Source organism: Dipodomys merriami, unplaced genomic scaffold, assembly GCF_024711535.1.
Source record: "Dipodomys merriami isolate MVZ:Mamm:240054 unplaced genomic scaffold, mDipMer1.0.p SCAF_17, whole genome shotgun sequence".
NCBI classification, from domain to species: Eukaryota; Metazoa; Chordata; class Mammalia; order Rodentia; family Heteromyidae; genus Dipodomys; species Dipodomys merriami.
The window spans coordinates 31,673,845-31,693,478 of record NW_027203048.1 but is presented as its reverse complement, the minus strand read 5'-3'; the positions used below and the strand labels follow the sequence as shown (position 1 = coordinate 31,693,478).

The 19,634-nt window shown below is 43.1% G+C and overlaps 1 protein-coding gene across 2 annotated transcripts in view; it reads right to left on the bottom strand.

Annotated features, from left to right (window-relative positions):
• The window catches only part of Eml6 (EMAP like 6), a 251,333-nt gene that overhangs the window by 58,728 nt on the left and 172,971 nt on the right, over positions 1-19,634 (bottom strand). For both annotated transcript variants that reach the window (XM_070025631.1, XM_070025632.1), the window contains exons 21-23: positions 11,469-11,610; positions 8,088-8,240; positions 7,782-7,913 (exon numbers count right to left, since the gene is read on the bottom strand). In XM_070025631.1, the coding sequence (XP_069881732.1) occupies positions 7,782-7,913; positions 8,088-8,240; positions 11,469-11,610 (427 nt within the window). The remainder of the gene's footprint in view (positions 1-7,781; positions 7,914-8,087; positions 8,241-11,468; positions 11,611-19,634) is intronic.

Below are 19,634 nucleotides of genomic sequence, written 5' to 3'. Positions count from 1 at the left end.
AGATATGTGAAAACAATTACCTGGTGTGATATAAACCCCAAAGCTATGATTTTCAGAATTTAACCTTGAACATCCCTCAAATAACAGATGATCAAGCTTGATATGTTTTACTCTGTTGTGTTGAAAACAGTTATGATTTTCCAAAGCCTGACAAAGTCTTTTTTTTTATTCCTTCCCCCTCCCCCACTCCTGTTGTCTTTTACAATACAGATGAAGTACAAACAACCCACTCTGGAAAGAAGTACAGACTTAGAAGGTCTTTCTTGTGAGCATTGCATTTAGTGAGGTCTAGTTTTTAAAACTATCTTTTAGCAGTTGTACAAAGGAGTTGCCACTCAATTGTTTATGACAATGAGTTTTGGTTAATGTTGCCTTTTTGATCTAAATCTTAAATTGGCTAGAAACAGAATGAACATATTAAGTAAACAGCAACTCCTCATGCCTTTCTCATGTGCCTTACTTAAAAATTGGTAAAGAAATATAGACTTTCCTCAAACTAAATATTGAGAAAATAAAGTCTTTCAATCTGATATAAAACTATGATCTTAGATTCATGTTGATTGTTGGAAAATAGTAAGTCTTCTAATTTTCTTCCAACAATGACAACTATCCTTTGTGTCTTAAAAATTGTAATGACTCAAGACACACACAGTATTTAATTTTTCAGAATTGTAATTATGGAAAATCAAGCAGATGTGCACATGAGATAGCACTAGGAATCTCTGTGTGTTTGCATCCAGCTTCAAAGTTAAGAACTCATGAACTCCCTTCCACAAACAGCTTCAGTCTGAGATTTTTAAAGCAAATCTCAGACACCAAAATATTTCATCTATAAATAAGTCAATGTATGTATATACACATATATGTGCTTAAAATAACATTTCCTTCTTTTCCCTTTTATTACTATGTATTATATAGTAATCTAGTAATGTACATCTTAGAAAAATATAGCTAAATAACTTTTCTTTACTTATATAATATTAATATCCAAGTAGGCACCACCAGCTCTAGAATCTAGCTAACCTTAAAGAAACAGGAATACTTTAAAGTGATGAACTGAAAAAAGGTTCTCTCACTGCTTTACTGACAATCCTAATCATTTCTAATTTGGTAAATTATTACATGACCGGGAGGAGGCTGCCTTGATCCTGAGGAGAAAAAAAAATGTGAAATTGTGTCTACTGACACAATTTGTTGTAGCAATATATATATATATATATATATATATATATGTATGTATAAGGAATCTTAAATTATCTTTGCATTTTTATTATTTATTTTTATTATTTAGCATTAGAAGAAAATGGGTAGTCAATATTTTTTCTAGTGTAGTAAATATATCAATATTTTTAGGATATTAAAAAGCTAGGCTGGGAATCTGGCTTAGTGGTAGAGTGCTTGCTTAGCATGCATGAAGCCCTGGGTTTGATTCCTTAGTACCACATACACAGAAAAAGCTGGAAGTGGCACTGTGGCTCAAGTGGTAGAGTTAGCCTTGAGCAAAAAGAAGCTCAGAGACAGTGCTCAGGCCCTGATTTCAAGCCCCAGGACTAACAAAAAAAAAGTTAATTACAAATAAGGGCCAGGTGTATGGCTTGTACTTGAAATCCCATCCACTTGAGAAGTAAAGATCAGGAAGAATATGGTTCAAGAGCAGTCTGGGCAAAAAACTAGAGAGACTCACATCTCAACAAACACAAATTGGTGTAATACTTCATAATCATAATCCCAGCTCAGCAGGAAACACAAGCCTAAGATTATGATCCGAGGCTAGCCCTAGGCAAAAAGTATGAGACTCTATAAAAGGAGCGGAGGGCTGGAGACATGACAAATCCTAGAGCCTACCTAGCAATACAAGGCCTGAGTACACACACACACACACACACACACACACACACACACACACAGGCTCAGTGAGATACTTTCTGTTTACAGAAAGAATCAGCACAGAGACAAGCACCAGAAGTGCAACAGAGTGCTGTAGACAACGTGTGGCCTGTGCCCCTTGCCTGTTACCTGACCCTACAGAGCGTTTGTTTCCCTGTGGAGGCAGATGCTGACCTAGGAAGGCCTAGGCTCCAACTGGGCTTTCTCCCTCCTGGGAAGCTGGAAGCAGGAAGGCTGAGTCAATGTGTGCCTGGCTGGGGTCACATGTGGACTTTGTGATTAAGAGTGGCATTTGGGGACTGTGAAAACTGAACCACTGCAAATGAATTAGGGAAAACCCATTTGTTCAAACAGTGTCAAAAGACTTGGCTCAGGGTGTTTTCCAGTCTATTCCAAAAGCTGGTTCCAACTCTTGTATTCTACCAGACAGCCTAGATCTTTCCAGTTTTTCATTATTATTTTAAAATATAAGCTAGTTTGAAGGGTGGGAGAAGGTCTGTTGCTTGTAACCTAAGATATAAATTTCAAAAATATCCAACAAATTATTCTTGTGCTAGAAAGGCATAATTATGGGTATGGTTCTTTTTCCCCCTGAAATTTTCTTTACTACTGTTATTATACTGTCTTTTTTTAAGTGAAGAGAAAATATTTAGGTCACTGTTATTTTTTCCTGCTGCCTGCTGCTTTCTTGTGCTCTCTCTCTGTCTGTCTGTTTCTATCTCTGGTCTGTGCATGTGTGCAAACTTCTGAGAACAGAGAGAGAAGGGATTGTCTCATATCTTTCAACCACACAGAAGTTGTTATTCCACAAAGTGAGCCTCATACATTGTTCCAATTACTGCATAATGTACCAGTTAGAATAATCCTATAAGTCATCTACCACTGATTATACTTATCAAGGCATCGGCAATAGAAATGTGAATGAAGTGTCCTGAGACGGATCCAAGTGTTCATAGGTAAAATATCTTCCAGTCCTGATATTTCTAGAAATGATCTCCCAGCATCTAGAAGTCATCCTTCTGTACATGTCTCTCTCCATGTGTTTTTCCTTTCTCTGCCATTCACAGGAGCTTTCATGTGGAGTAGCCAAGGTTCCCGCAAAAGCGGGATGTGCTTTTGGGTTTTCCTGGGCCCTGCCGTTGCCATGGGCACCAAGGCTGCTGAGGATGGGCTGCGGCTGCGCCATCCCCACCCGTGACGAGCCAGCTGGCTCTGGCAAAGGCTCTCACTGTTTCTGACAGGATCCGAGGAGGAAAACAGACCCTGCTTCTAGATTATGCTCTGCACCCCTGCCAGAGCCTGAAGATCCTTAATGTGCAAGGCGAGGCTGGTCTTGTCACGGCCTGACACACTCAGGCCTCCTGGGACCTGGGTGGTCAGGATGACACGTGGCTCATGACATTGCAGTCAAGCATGGTGCCTGGGCACACCTGCTCTCATTCTCCACATGGTACAATCCACCCCCAGTACTGGAAGATCTCTATTTTACTCTCAAGATGCAGGCTTCACACCCTCCCTCCATTGAAGTGGCTCTTGGGACAGAGTAGAGGTTTTTTTCAAAGACCTCAGCTTTCTCCTCCTCTTCCTCTGAGCTGCAGAGGCTGGTGTGCCTCTCCTCACCAAGGGTCAGTGCTGAGGCCCTGAACAGACCTTCACTCCAGCCTTCCCACAGCAGTGGGAAAGAGGATCCTAGCCAAGGCCTGCTGCTTTCCACCCTGGACTCAGGGTGCACCTGACACAGGGACTATAACTTGGCATAATCAAGACAACCAAATGCAAACTAACTCCCCAAATGCAAAGGAGTCACAATGAGATACTTCCTTATAATTGTTAGAATGGCCCCTATCAACACAAAAATAACAGTTTGAACTGTTGCTGGCAGCTCATGCCTATAATTCTAGCTACTCAGGAGGCTGTGTTCTGATAATTGAGGTTCAAAGCCACCCTGGGTGGGGATGTTGGTGAGACTCTTATCTCCAGTTAATCACATACACACACACAAAGCTGGAAGTAGAGCTGTGGCTCAAGTAATAGAGCAGTAGCCTTGTGGTTCACACCTGTAATCCTAGCTACTAGGATAAACCACCAGAAAACCGGAAGTGGCACTGTGGCTCAAATGGTAGAGTGCTTGCCTTGAGGTGAAGAGCTGAGGGACAGCATCCAGGCCCAGTGTTCAAGCTCCATGACTGACAAAAACAAACAGCTCAGGGACAATGCCCAGGCCCTGAGTTTAAGCCCTAGGCTTATGCATGCGTGCATGTGTATGTGTGTGTGTGTGTGCACACATGCATCCATGTACACATGCAACACAAACACACAAGAACACTTTAACAAGGATGTGAAGAAATCGGAACCTTTTGTACTGCGAGAATGTAAGATGGTACAACTGCTATGGAAAACAGTAGATTCTCAAAAAATTACAAGCTTAAGTACCCTTGGGTACAGAGACTCCATCTTGGGGTATGTACCCCAAAGAAATGAGAACAGGATCTTAAAAAGATATTTGTGCATTTGAATTCACAGCAGCATTATTCAAAATAGCTGAAATGTGGACACAACCTAGATTTCCACCAACAGAAAATTATATTACCAAAATATGGACTATTCTTCACCCCACAGCCTACCCTCAAAGGAAATTCTGACACAGGCTATAGCATGGATGAACTTGAAAATATTATGCTAAAAATTATCTGGTAAGAAAGTGATTCCACTTAGGTGAGGTTCCTAGAGTGGTCAACTCAAAATGAAGTAGAATGGTGGTTTCCAAGGGAAGGGGGAGGTATATTTCTTACTCTATCTAGAAAGAAAATAGGGAAATGATTGTTGCTCCCCACCCCCCGCCTCGCCCCCATGCAATGACAAAGTAGAGAATCTTTCTTTGTGTGTGTGTGTCTGTCGTGGGGCTTGAACTCTGGGCCTGGGTGCTGTCCCACAGCTCTTCAGCTTAAGGCTAGTGCTCTACCACTTGAGCCACAGCACCACTTCTGGCTTTTTCTGCTTCTGTGGTGTTGAGGACTTGAACCCAGGGCCTCATTCATTTGCAAGGCAAGTACTACCACTGAGCTACCTTCCCAGCCCCTAAAGTAGAGAATCTTAAGGAAGAGGACTGAGAAGCAAGTTTCTTGGTATACCCATTTGTCCTCTGCAGTTCCTAGATGACTCTCAGGTAACCGATGTCTTCCCTGATTGTAAATGCCAGCCTGTGCCCTGGACACTGTGTGGTTAACACAGCCCTGACATGAAAGCAAGAGAGACTTATCTGATCTCCCTCTGTCCTTGTCAGAACTTGGGCCTCTTGGAGTGGACCCAATGTTTCCCTCCTCTTGTAACACACTCTATAAAACCCCTGCAGGTTGTAAAGCTGAAGAAAAGTCCAAATTCCAGTGCAGCACATCTAGCCACAACCACAAACCTGCCTGGCAGAGGATCAACAGGCCCAGTCTATAACTAACCCCTCCTGTCTTCGCTCCTCATCCCTCCCTTTCCCTCCTTTCCCCTCCCCACTTCCCCCCCCCATTTCTCTTTTTTATTTTCTGTTGTTTTCTTATTATATTTAAGTAGTTGTACAAAGTAGTTTCAATCCTCTCTTTTCCTCCTCCCCCTCCTTTTCCTTCTCCTCCTCTCCCTCCTGTTCTTCTTCCCCCTCTTCCTCCTCTTCCTCCTCTTCTTCCTCCTCCTCCTCTCTCTACTGAGGATTGAACCCAAGGCTTTGCTAGGTATGTGCTCTATCATTTTAGCTATACCCAAACCCATTCCCCTTTATGTTTTTTTTACAGTCTTTTTTTAAAAATTTAATTTAATTTTATTTGTGAACATACTGTACAGAGGGGTTACAATTACATGGGCAGGATAATGCATACATTTCTTACCAAGCATTGCAGCCTCCTCCTTTGGTTTACCCTTTACATCCCTTCCCAGCCTCCCCCCTCCCCCCCAATCCCTATCCTTCTCCTTCCCCCCCCTTCCCCTCCCACACCGCCTTTATGTTGTTTTTGAGGCAAAATCTTATTAACTTTGCCTTGACTGACTTCAACTCAAAATCCTCCTACCTCTGCCTTCCAAGTGGTAGAGATTTTAGGTGTTCCTTAACACACCCTGAGCTGAAATTTGTGAAATGAAGCATTCTGGTGTCTTTGCAGTAAGCAATTCTTGGCTAAGACCCTCATCACCTCTTTCACTATTTGTATTAGCTGCTTTCCAACTCCTAGTTCACTTCCTCTCCCCAAGAGGGTGGGGAATACTGAATACTCCATTCAGAATCATTTGAGTCACCCAGTGCCTCCAGAATAGAGTTCATGATGTCAGAGTCCCCGTTGTCTGCTTTTCCACATTCTCGCCCCTCTCTTCACCTCGCTGGCCACTCAGTATTACTCGTGTCTTAACCACTCTCTGGTCTTCCTAACTACATAGTTTGGTATACCATGTTCCCCTTTGCCTGGAATTCTCTTCCTTGACTTCCTTAACTGGTGAGTTTCTGGTTATTCCCAAGGTCACCTGGTATGGAGGCCCCAGGGTTTGCCCTAGGACCTCTCTCCTCACAAGCACACACTAATACCACTACAAAAGCTACAGTCAACCCATTCCTAATGCCTGTACCAGCCTCTAACCATCAGTCAAGTGTCTGGGATAGGATCTCGAAGTAAGCCAGCCTATGGTACTTCCCCTGCACACCAAGGCTGTCTTGGCCCCGCCTCCCACTTCCTCTGTGACTCACCACTTCTTACTCCCATGCCCCACCCAGTGCTGTGCTCCTGTATTATTTCAATAGGCACATGCCTCATGCACTAAATTAGAACTTCTCAAGAGTAGGAGCCATGTCTCATGTCCAGATTCTCCACATTTTCTGGCTTCTGACTTTATAAACGGTAGAAGATAGATGTATTAAATAAGTCAACAAGTCTTCATGGTATTGTGGGAAATGAGCAAGGCCAGGCTGCAAGTTTAGAAAAGCAAAGTTAGGTCAGCAATCTAAACATGGCTTTCTGTCTCCCCTGACAGATGAAAGTTGCTGGAGACTTCCAGACTATCCTCTAAGAGGGGAAGTTTGGGGAAGCAGAAAGGAAGAAGAGATCAGAACCAAGGGTAAATTTGCATGGTGACAGAAGGCACCATGCATCTTCAATGCTCTGCAAACTCAGTGGCTTAAATTATTAGTGAAGAGTAATGATAATTTTTAAAAGATGAAGCTGGGTGCCAGTGGTTCATGCTTGTAGTCCTAGCTCCTCAAGAGACTGAGGAGCTGAGGAACATGGTTCAAAGCCAGCTGAAGCCGAAAAGTCCATGAGGCTCTTAGCTCCAATTAACCACCAAAAAGCTGGAGGTGGAGGTGTGGCTCAAGTGGTAGAATGCTAACTTTGAGTGGAAAAGTTCAAGAACAGCACCTAGGCCCTGAGTTCAAGCTGTAAGACACACACACACACACACACACACACACACACACACACACACACACACACACACACACACACACACACACACACACGAGAGAGTATTTGACATAACACAAGCTACTTCTGGGCTGTAAAGTTGCAGCTATTGTATCTCCCTTGTCCTTTGAAACAAGGGTCATTCTCTTTAGAAACAATACATGAACAGACATTGACTTAAAAATAAAGCTAATGGCTGGGAATGTGGCTTAGTGGTAGAGTGCTTGCCTAGCCTGCATGAAGCCCTGGGATTGATTCCTCAGTCTCACATAAACAGAAATAGGCAGAAGTGGTGCTGTGGCTCAAGTGGTAGGATGCTAGCTTTGAGCAAAAGAAGCTCAGGGACAGTGTCCAGGCCCTGAGTTCAAGCCCCAAGACTGGCAAAAAAAACACCCCAAAACAAAACAACAAGAAAGTAATAATAAACCTAAACAGAAGTTATACCTTACAGGCCACAACATGCCTTACCTCGAGAGTCCCAGTCAATATGTGTGATGTAGCTAGATGCTCCCTTACAGATGCCGACCCTCTTGCTTGTAAGCACATTATAAATGTCCACAAAGTTGTCATGGGATGCCACGGCAAGGTATTTTCCTGTATCTACAAAGACAGACATGCAGTCAACACCAACACATTCAGTATGGGAATTTACTTTCAGAACCTTGGTATTTTAAAGCAGGGGAAAAGGTAAAAGAAACAGTTATCATAGTCTAGTTTTATAATTCTTTTTGTTCCAAGGTTGAAACTTTTCAAAGTATCTGCTGCCATCCCCACCTTTTGAAAATTTAATATCTGAAATCATTTCTCTTCTGTGATGGAAGGAGACCATGTCTTCCACAGTGTCAGCATTCACCACCAGGAAGCTCCCATCATTCAAGCCAACTGCTAAGGCTTTCCCATCCGGAGAGAAGGCACAGCATCTCCCACCTGCCAAAGAATCCACAGTGAACACTCACACACAGACCTCACCGTCGCCCAAACCGAATGGAAACATGGAGGAACTGCACAGGTGCGTCACCAAGGAACAGGTGGGCTGGATCTTCATCACTCATGTGTGAGAACTAAATTCCCTAATTTAAAACATTGCTTCCCCTCAGATCCAAGACAATCTCCATAATGTCACAAATATCTTTTTTCAATTTTCAAAAGGTTTTTCCATTCAATTCTTACTATTTGAATTCCTTGAGTTTTCTAAAGACAAGTGGGGTAGTCAGGACATAGGACTGCAGGATTTATATCTCCTCTACTGAGCTAAGGAAAAAGGATTATTTAAAGATGAAGTTCTGTAGTCACATCTCTAGAAACTCATTTGCATGCACACACACACACACACACACACACACACACACACACAGGTGTGTGTGTGTATACCCATACTGGGGCCTGAGGGTCAAGTACTGCCCCTTAGCATTTTCTGCTCAAGCTTGGTATTCTACCACTTAAGCCAAACCTCCACTTCCAGCTTTTTGTTAATTTGGCTTTGAACTGTGCTTCTCAGATCCCAACCTCCTGAGTAGCTAGGATTACAAGTATTAACCACTGGTTTGGCTCTAGAAACTGATTTGAGGCATCATGCCTGACATATAAACTTACTTAGAAAGCTTCCTGAATTTCAGCCGCTCTTGTTTCTGCTTCATGGATCATGATGCACAGTTGCAGAGGTAGAAGGTTCTGGGTATTGTTGATTACAGGAAGAATGGAATAGGGCATTTCACTATGAAACTGACTGGTGCTAAGACAGCGGTTGTGCAAGAGAATGTCTTCTGTCCATGGGGAGGCCATGGGGAGATGTTTCAAAATGAGGGGGCATAGATGCGGTGGGATATGTTTAATAGGGAACCTACTTCAGAATATCTTCACCTCTGACACCATTTTTCTCCTAACAGCTTTACTGACATATAATTCATGTGTCATCCAATTCCCCTAATTAAGTTATATAATCAAATCTTTCTTAGATTGTGTAACCATCATCACAATCCATGACAGAATGCCATCCTCACAGCCACTAATGCTTCTATAAAGATTTTATGGGGCTGGGAAGGTGGCTCAGTGGTAGAGCGCTTGCCTTGCATGCATGAGGCCCTGGATTCGATTCCTCAGCACCACATAAGCAAAAAAAAAAAAAAGCCAGAAGCGGTGCTGTGGCTCAAGTGGTAGGGCGCTAGCATGGAGCTGAAGAGCTGAGGGACAGTTCCCAGACCCAGAGTTCAGGCCCCACAACTGGACCCAGAAAAAAAAAAGATTTTAGCTTACACAGCCCTGGCACCTGGTGCCAGGCCATCTGAAGCTGAGCTCCCATAGGGGGCGCTGTCCATGGCATGCCACATGCTGTGCTCACACCAATAACTCCAAATTGCTCATCTAAATGGTACTCATCCCATCATCTGCTCAGCACTCATTTGCCTCCTGTGTGTTAGTCACAGCTGTGGCTAGGGCAGGAAATCATCAGGAGTAGAACCATGATTTCCTATACAGATTGGGCTTCTGTTAATAATTTCACCAGGATAACCGGGGTAAACTGAGCTGACCTGTCATCTTATCTAAAATATGTCAACAGTTGTTCTTTTAGAACTAAAGTTTAACCCAGGGGATAAAGTCCATTGTCTGACACTGGCATCTTCCACAGTGAGGACCAGGCCCCATTTCCCCAAGATAAAGCCGTGGCCCAAATGAGTCAGTCTTAGTGGTCCAGGCATGGTTGAGGACTCAGGTCTAGATTGCTAATGTGGGTTCCTCCACTTACCAAAGCGCTGGGATGTAGGGCACAGAGGCCACCTAGGGGCAGGGTGATGGTGACATGCAGTGGCAACAAGGTACGTTCTCCGGGACCACCTTGCCTGAGTCTGAATTCAGTCCCATTACTTACTAGCTGTGTGACTTTGAGTACCCTGTACTACTTAAGTACACTGTGCCTTAATTTCCTAATCCTCAAGTAATGTAACAATGGCCATCTTCACTGGGTTTCTGCCTGCAGGTGGAGTACAGAACAGACACTGGCCCACTGTTGTTGCTATTATTGACACCTGTTCTTATTCTAGATTCTTCTAGGATCCATCTCTAATCTCTCTGCTTATAAACCGATGCAAATACCTCAGGGCCACCTGCCAACCAACCTTAGGAACTTGAGCAGACCCATGCTGCCTCAGCTCCTATGTAGCCCCCTGATAAGCAGCAGGTCTGCTAGGAGCCTCCGTGGCACCTGGTCTGTATGGGACAGCCTCAGTTTACATTCTTGCATCCTTTATTCTTACCCTCCTTCAGCAGCTTTCTGCCTGAAGCTGGCCTGGAGCGTACTGGGGGCTCCTCTGCCTGGTTTCCAGGAGCATGGCAGGAGGCAGACAGACTGGCTTCGGAGGTCTATTACCTAATGGTTGTCTCACCCAGCTCTCTCTTTCGAAGCTCTGTTAATGACTCCCACCTCTTATCCCTTCAGGCCTGGGGCTGGTCATGCAGTCCGCTGCCGCTAGCTGAACGGTGCTGCACTATCCCACTCTTTCCTTGAACCCTACCCACCCCTGCACAGAGTGCCATGTTTAGATTCATCTCAAATTACCCAGTTTGAATGGGTTATCTGTTGCTCGTACTCTGTTCAAATCCTGTCCAGCTCTCACACAAGATGTGAGACCTGTCCATCTTCAGATTCCCAATGCCTGATACAGGCAGAGAAGCTACACAGTAAGTGTTTGCGGGATTTGTATCTCCTGGTGTCCCTCCTGAGTGCACATAGATGCTCAATATATAGTTATTCATTTTATGATACTAATCATTTTTCTATCAGAACTAGTCCTTGAGTTTTTAGTAATAAGTAGTGGAGGCTTTGTGATAAAGCCAAAGAGCATTCTTTACAAGCTGCTGAGTCTCATCACTGGTGATGAGAAGAAGAGGGACATATTGCCCCCAGGTGGCAAATGTCTGTGCAGTACAAGGAAATTGAAATGAACAACAGTGCTGGGTGCACAACAGAGCCAGAAAACCACTGGGTAAGGCACTTTCCAGAAAACTCTACACCTGATTAGTTTTAACTGCACAGGGTGCTCTGAGTTCCCGTGACCGAGCATATTTTGGGGGGAGCCTCACAGATCCTTTCAGTTGAATGAATGAATGACTCCAACACATATGGTTGTCCGTAAATACCTTCACAGGTGTGAGGTGTACCTTTTTTGAGCTTCCGTACTGCCAGCATACGGTGCTGGGAAGACAGTTCCCAGATGCGCAGGGTCTTATCGTCACTTACGGTTGCACAGATGGGCAGGAGAGGGTGAGCCGCCAGACCCCACACTTCTCCTTCCATGTGTCCCTGTGGGAAAGAAGGGAGACAGGGCAGTGTAAAGCAGGTCATGCTTTCTGGCTGGCCCTTCCTTACCCTGGGCTGCATATCTAGCCTGAGAGTGTCCCTGACAGGCTCAGATACAATAAACACAGTTTCTTTGGGCCACAATGATTGCACGAAATATTTTTTCCCCTTGTATTTGTATATAAACCTGATGGTGCTAAATTATTCTTTCAGAAGCAAAGCATGAACAGGTTGCTTACAGATTTTGTTTATATTATGCCTGACATATTCCCTTTTGTGAATATACACCCAGGTCAATTACAAAATGCCCCTCTTTGCCCTGCTTTATGCTGAATGAGCACACTATGGGTACCTCCAGGTTGTGGGGGAGGGAGGAAATCATTTGATCAGAATAACACACATCACTTTTTTCAGGAGCATCAGACTCTGAAAGATGGAAGTACCAACTATCTTTGTTATGGAATTGGATAGCAATGTTCTTCTTTTTTTTTTTTTTTTTGGGTCCGGTCGTGGGGCCTGAACTCTGGGCTTGGGCGCTGTCCCTCAGCTCTTCAGCTCAAGGCTAGCACTCTACCAATTGAGCCACAGTGCCACTTCCGGCTTTTTTCTTTTTGCTTATTTGGTGCTGAAGAATCCAACCCAGGGCCTCATGCATGCAAAGCAAGCGCTCTACCACTGAGCCACCTTCCCAACCCCGATAGCAATGTTCTTATTTCTAGTTTCAGGACTTTAATGCTCAGCATCTAGCTGAGCAGAAATAAATCCAAATTTTAGATTGTCCTGGGTATTAGCTTAGGCTCAACATCTGTTCATAACTTGGTCTGTCCTTGTGCCTACAGTAAGCATCAGAAAACTACTTAAGATGCTGAACCAGCCAGGTGAAGGTAATTCTAATAACTCAGAAAGTTTAGATCTGAGGACTGCTGTTCAAAGCCAGCCTGTTCTGGAGAGTCTGGGAGACATTTATTTCCAATTAACTATCAAGCTAAAAACAAAGATGTGGCTCAAATGGTACAGTGCTAGTTCTGAGAGAAAAAGCTAAGCAATAGTACGCAGACTCTGAGTTCAAGACCTGGTACGTACGCACACACGTACACACACACACACGTACACACACACACACACACACACACACACACACACACACACACACACACACACACACACACACACACACACACACACGGGCTGGAACAATCCAAAAAGGACTTTTAAAAATGACCACTTAACAGGAAGAAAATAAATTCTAATTTAGCACTCAGTAAAGGAATGGTGCTGTAAAGCAATCAAACAGACCAGACTATTTACCAAGTTCTTGATTTTGGTGGCTTATTACAAGAAGCCTTTGCTTAGGGGGAAAGCAAACAGAAGATTGCACAAGCAGGTCTCTGGAAGGTGCTTAGAATTGGAGTGCTTTGGAAATAGCTGGCTTTCCAAAGAATGTTATTTGATAAAAACAGTAATTTGGTATAAGATGCAATGTTCCAAAGGCACCTGGCATTCAGATAGCTGAGAAAACATGGAAGGATGGAAGGACGTGGATACTGGTTTTGATTTACTGCATCTGGGGACACCTCACATTATATGACCCCAGTGCTCTGAGGAAGCCTTTCACCTATCCCTAGGCCTAGTCACAGCGACTGGGTCAGCTGTGTACCTCACCCATCCTTCCCGTCTGGCTATGCTGAGAGTTTCCTGTGTGTAAGTCCATTTTACTTGAGAACAAGAGTCCAGACCCTAATAGTCTTTCAAATTACTGGGCTGAACTTATTTCACAATTGGATAATTTGAATTCCTCCATGACATAGCAGCAGAGAATGAGGATGTTTGGCCAGAAGTACCTTGGATGGCCAAGGAAATGGGCCAAGGATCTTACCCTGCTACTCATTATTCATAATGCTGATGGCCAACAATGTAACAAAGAGAGCTGATTATATTCAAGTATATACATGGGTTTTTCCATAATCTACTATATGCCACTCATCCCATCTCCCAAACTAGCTTTCCTTCTCTTAAACAGCAAACAATCCTGCAAGTGTATCAGACTGCATTCAGAACAGCATTAGAGGTTCTGACACCTCCCCACGTCGGGACAGTGTTTGATCTTACCCACACTGGTTCTGTAGTTTCTGAACTTGGCCTTGCTGTCTATGTGTAGAACAGCACTTTGAGTCCTGAGGGAGTAGAGAGACCTACTTCCTCCTAGCACACAGAGTGGACCCTGCAGGAGCCCCTGCAAGCATTGACTGGAACCATGGCATCTACCTAGAAGCAAATGGTACCTAAGAGGTAGCACAGAGGAGGAACCAGAGGCACTGAGGGGGAAAACAGATGGCTCACAGAGCCAGGTAGGGTAAAAGATGGTAGACTAATGGACTGAAGGTTCCACTAGCTCCACTAGCTACCCGCAGCTTTCTGTAGTATCCACAGGGACAAGACAGGGACAAGACAAGGGCTGGAATATCAAAGTAAAAGGGCCAGTGTCTGACACATGTTGGTTTGAATTCTATCTCCTCAGTTCTTAGCAATGACTGAGCAATTTTCTGGCCTTTGGTCCCTCACTTATAAAACATTTTTATTGGGGGGAGGATGGGAAGGGATGGAAAGGGAAAACAAAGGAGGAGGCTACAATGCTTGATAAGAAATGTACTCATTATCTTGCCCATGTAATTGTAACCCCTCTGTACAGTATTTTCACAATAAAAAAGAAATTAAAAATAAAATAAAAAAAATAAAACACTTTTATTTTTTGTGAGTGTGTGGAAGTACCAGGACTTTGAACTCAGGGCTTTGATCTTACTAGGCAGGTGTTCTACTGCTGAGCCATGCCTTCTGTCCTTTGTCGCCCTTTTGTTTGGAAACAGGATCTCACTTCCTGCCTGAGTGCAGAGTTGGACTAAGATCCTCCTATTTTTCACTTTCTTTTGTAGCTAGGATGGCAGGGGGCAGCACCGCACCAAGCTTCTACTGAAACACTGACTTTTCTGCCTGCGCTGGTCTCAATCCCCCTGACCTCAGCCTGCCACATGCCTAGGATGACACGTGTGAGTCCACAAAACTTTTTTTTTTTTTTTTGTCGGTCATGGGACTTGAATTCTGGGTCTGGACGCTGTCCCTCAGCTCTTCAGCTCAAGGCAAGTGCTTTACCACTTGAGTCACTGCCAATTTTCTGGTGGTTTACACAGACTTTCCTGCCTAGGCTGGCTTTAAATCGCGATCCTCAGATCTCAGCCTCCTGAGTAGCTAGGATTATAGGCATGAGCCACTGGTACCCAGCCACAAAACATTTTTAACTGAGAAAATATGTTGTGAAGGTGAGAGAGAAATGTACAATTCAACAACCTGACACACAATAAGTGATCAATAAATGATGGCCAAGGTTAGTTTTACTATTAGAGCAACAGAAATAGAGAATAGAATGGTAAAGAATCAAAAGGTGAAAAGCCTTCATTATCAAGCTTAAAACACCTTTAAACAAAATCACCTGAACGATAGTAGAATACTACATACATTCTTTTTAAAGTTTAAATCTTGCAATACTTTAAAAATCATATTATAGTAAAAATCCTGAAAAACTATGAATATAGCATGCATGGAACTTAATCTCTCAAACATTTGAGGGTTAAAAACAGTTTTCAATAATTTTAAATTTTATAAACCATGGACAGAATAAAAAGGAATTCATTTAAAAGGAAAAGGGCCTAGAGGTCCTACCTCAAGGCTACTATAACTCATGATTCTTATCCTGGTGCCGGCCACAATTAGCTGTAGTGTTTTTGAGTGCTTTTATTTGGTTTTGTTTTGTTGGCATGGAGTTTGGATTCAGGTTCATGTGTACTCTACCACTTGCACTGCACCCAGGACTCCTTTTGCTTTAGTTATTCTCCAGATAGGATCTGCGTTTTTGCACAAGCCAAATGAAAACTCTGATCTTCCTGCCAATGTCACCTGTATAGCTGGGATTATAGATGTATATCACTATACCTGAGTTGTTCTTTAAGACAGGATCTCACTATTATGATCAAGTGGGTTTTATCCCAGAGGTGCAAGGTTGGTTTCACATACATAAATCAATAAATGCAATGCATCACATCAACAGAGCCAAAGACAAAGCCACACAATCATCTCTACAGATGCAGAAAAAGTCTTTAACAAAACTCTACACCTACTCATGTTAAAAGTTCTGGAGAAGCTAGGAATAGAAGGAACAGACCTCAAAACAATAAAGGCTATATACAACAGACAAACAGGCAACATTACACTGAACAGTAAAAAACTAAAACCATTTCCTTTAAAATCAGGAACAAGGCAAGGATGTCCACTCTCTCCACTCCTCTTAAATACAGTTCTGGAATTACTATCTAGAGCAGTAAGGCAAGCAAAAGACATGAAAGGGATCCACATAGGATGGCACAATCTTACATCTGCAGAACCCCAAAGACTCCATCTCCAAGCTCTTAGAGATGATCAATAACTTTGGAAAAATAGCAGGATACAAAATTAACCCACAAAAATAAGTAGCCTTGATGGGGGCTGGTGGCTCACACCTGTAATCCCAGCTACTCAGTAGGCTGAGATCTAAGGATTGTGGTTCGAAGCCAGGCTGGGCAGAAAAGTCACTGTGAGACTCTTATCTCCAATTAACCACCCAAAACCCAGAAATGGAGCTGTGGCTCAAAGCAGTAGAACATCAACCTTGAACCAAAGAGCTCAGGACCAGTGCTCAGGTACTGAGTTCAAACCCCACAACCAACAAAAAGTAAAAATAAAAAGTAAGTAGTTCTTCTATATACTAACAATATACAAGCAGAGAGGGAAATAAGGAAAACAACATCATTTTCCTCAAAAGAAAAATCTAGGAATAAACCTAACCAAGAAAGCAAAAGACCTTTATAGTGAAAACTATAAAAATCTGAAGAAAGAATTCAAAGATAATATCATGAAATGGAAAGACTTTTCAAGTTCACAGATAGGTAGAATCAATATTGTGAACATGCCATATTGCCAAACATGATATACAAAGTTAATGCAATCCTAACAAATCACCAATAAAGTTCTTTATAAAGAGGGCTGGGAAGGTGGCTGGGTGGTAGAGTGCTTGCCTTGCATGCATAAGGCCCTGGGTTCAATTCCTCAACACCACATAAGCAGAAAGAGCCAGGAGTGGGCACTGTGCTTTAAGTGGCAGAGTGCTAGCCTTGAGCAGAAGAGCTGAAGGACAGCGCCCAACCCAGAGTCCAAACTCCACAATCGACAAAAATAAATAAAGAAATAAAGATAGAGAAACAATCCAAAAGTTCATATGGAACAACAAAAAACATCAAATAGCCAAAGCAGTTCTAAGCAAAATAAAACAATGCTGGTGGCATCATAACCCAAGACCTCAAGCTCTACTATAGAGCTATAATAACAAAACCAGTTTTGTACTGGCACAAAAATATATCAAACATCAATGGGTCAGACTAGAAAACCTGGAAATAAAGCAATATCATTAGTCATCTAATATTTGATAAGGGATACAAAGACATACAGGGGGTAAAAGATAGCTTCTTCTTGGACTGGGAAGTTGGCTCAGTGGTAGAGCGCTTGCCATGCATGCATGAGGCCCTGGGTTCCATTCCTCAGCACCACATAAGTAAAAAGAAAAAAGCCAGAAGTGGCACTGTGGCTCAAGTGGTAGAGCGCTAGCCTTGAGCTGAAGAGCTGAGGGACAGTGCCCAGGCCCAGAGTTCAGGCCCCACAACCGGACCCCCCCCCCAAAAAAAAAGATAGCCTCTTCAATAACTGGTTTTGGGAAAACTGGGCATCCATATGCAGAAAACTAAAAGTGGATCCCTGTTTGTCACCATGCACAAATATCAACTCTAAGTGGATCAAAGACCTCAATCTCAGACCTGAAGCTTTGAAATTACTGCAAGAGGCAATAGGAGAGACACTAAAACTTACAGGCATAGGCAGAAGCTTAAGTGTCCCAGGGGCGCAGCAAATTGGAAAGAGGTGTGACAAATTGGATTACTTGAAAATAAAAAGATTCTGCACAGCCAAGGATATAGTTATTAAACTAGAAAGACAGCCAACAGACTACAAGAAGATCTTTACCAGCAACACATCTGACAAAGGCCTAATATTCAAAATAAACAAGATGTTCAAGAAATCAACTCTACCCAAAGCTAATAAACTGGTCACTGAATGAGCAAAGGAGCTAAGAAGAGACTTCTCAGAAGAAGAGGTAAGAATGGCAAAGAAACACATGAGGAAATGCTCATCATCTCTTGCCATAAAGGAAATGCAAATCAAAACAACTGTGAAATTTCATCTCACTCCAGTTAGATTGGCCAAAATCATGAATTTGAACAACAGATGTTGGTAGGAATGTGGGGGAAGAGGAACCCTATTGTATTGTTAGTGGGAATGTAAACTAGTACAACCACTCTGGACAGCAGTCTGGAGATTCATCAAAAAACTAAACATGGATATTCCCTAAAACCCAGCCATACCACCCCTGGACATCTCCCCAGAACATCAAGAGCCAGGATACTGTAAAGACACTTGTTTATTCATGTTCATTGTTGCACTATTCACAATAGCCAAGATAGCTGGGAAACAGCCCAGATGCCCCACAATATATGAATGGGGCCAACAATGGTATCTATACACAACAGAATTTTACACAGCCATTAGAAATAATATTATGTCATTTGCAGGAAAATGGATGGCTCTAGAACAAATCATGTTAAGTGAGGTAAGCCAAGCTCAGAGAGACAAAATGTGAATGTTTTCTTTCATATGCAGAAGCTAGACCCACACTGGGGCATGGCAAATTATACAGACATTCACACTCTATAGACATCACACACAGTGAGACCAAAGGAGGATACTCTTAGAAGAGGAATCCAAAGGTGTGATGTCTATGTGCTTCTGATCATATAAATAATATTCATCAAAATGAAGTTCAGGAAATGGAAACAAGAGGGTTTTTTTCTTTCTTGCTGTTTTTGGCTTCTTTTCTTTTTGCATTGTTTGTTCATTTACCTGTCTTTGGGAGGGCAAGGGAAGCCACAGAATAGGAGGGTCAAAGAGGAATAAATGCAGCAGTGGTACTCACTAGATACTATATTGAAATGAACTCTACAGCTGGTGGGTGGGGATGGGAGGGGAAAATGGGACAGAGGGAGGAAAGGGGTAATACTGTTCAAAAAGAAATGTACTCATTACCTGACTTATGTAACTGTATCCCCTTTGTACATTACCTTTATTATAACAATTAAACATTCTAAAAAACAAAAAGTATGATAGGATTCACTAATGTTTTGCCTGAGCTGGGCCCTAAACTTTGATTCTGACTACTCACCTGCAAGTAAGGCCCACCCATGACCACAGCAGACAGAAACCTCTACCTAGGTCCATATCCAGCCCCCCTCCCTCAAGGGAGATCTTATCATTACTCAGCTTCTGAATCTCGTTTTATCTACTTATGATTCTTGATGGAAGGGTGGAGTGAGGAGGCTGTGTCTCAGTATGGGAGGAGCAGATAACTATCTCCTCTCACCAGAGAGAGAGGAGAGAGCAAGAGAGAGAGAGAGAGAAAGAGAGAAAGAGAGCAAGAGAGAGAGGAAAAGGGGAGAAGGAGAGGGAGTGGGAGAAGGAGAGGGAGGGAGGGACAGACAGATGTACAGACAGAGACACAGACATACAGGGAGGAAAATGGTATCATCTCAGGAGCCCCACACGTCTAGACCTAATTTGGGTGAGAAGATTCTCAATGAGAGAAGGTATTGCCATTGATAGGGGTGTGGGAACTGTGGGAGGGGGTATTTTTCAGTGTCTGGAGGATGGAGTGCAATGACAGGGTTGTGGGGTGACCCTCGTGAACCTCTTGGTTCTCAGAGCCTGGTGCAATCACCTCCCTTCACTTGAGACATGACCTGTGGCTTGTTTCCAGACAACAAAAGGTGGTACAAGTGACAGAGAGTTCATGATGCTGTGTGTGAAGAAGAGGATCCTGCTGCTTGTGACAATGGGGTAAG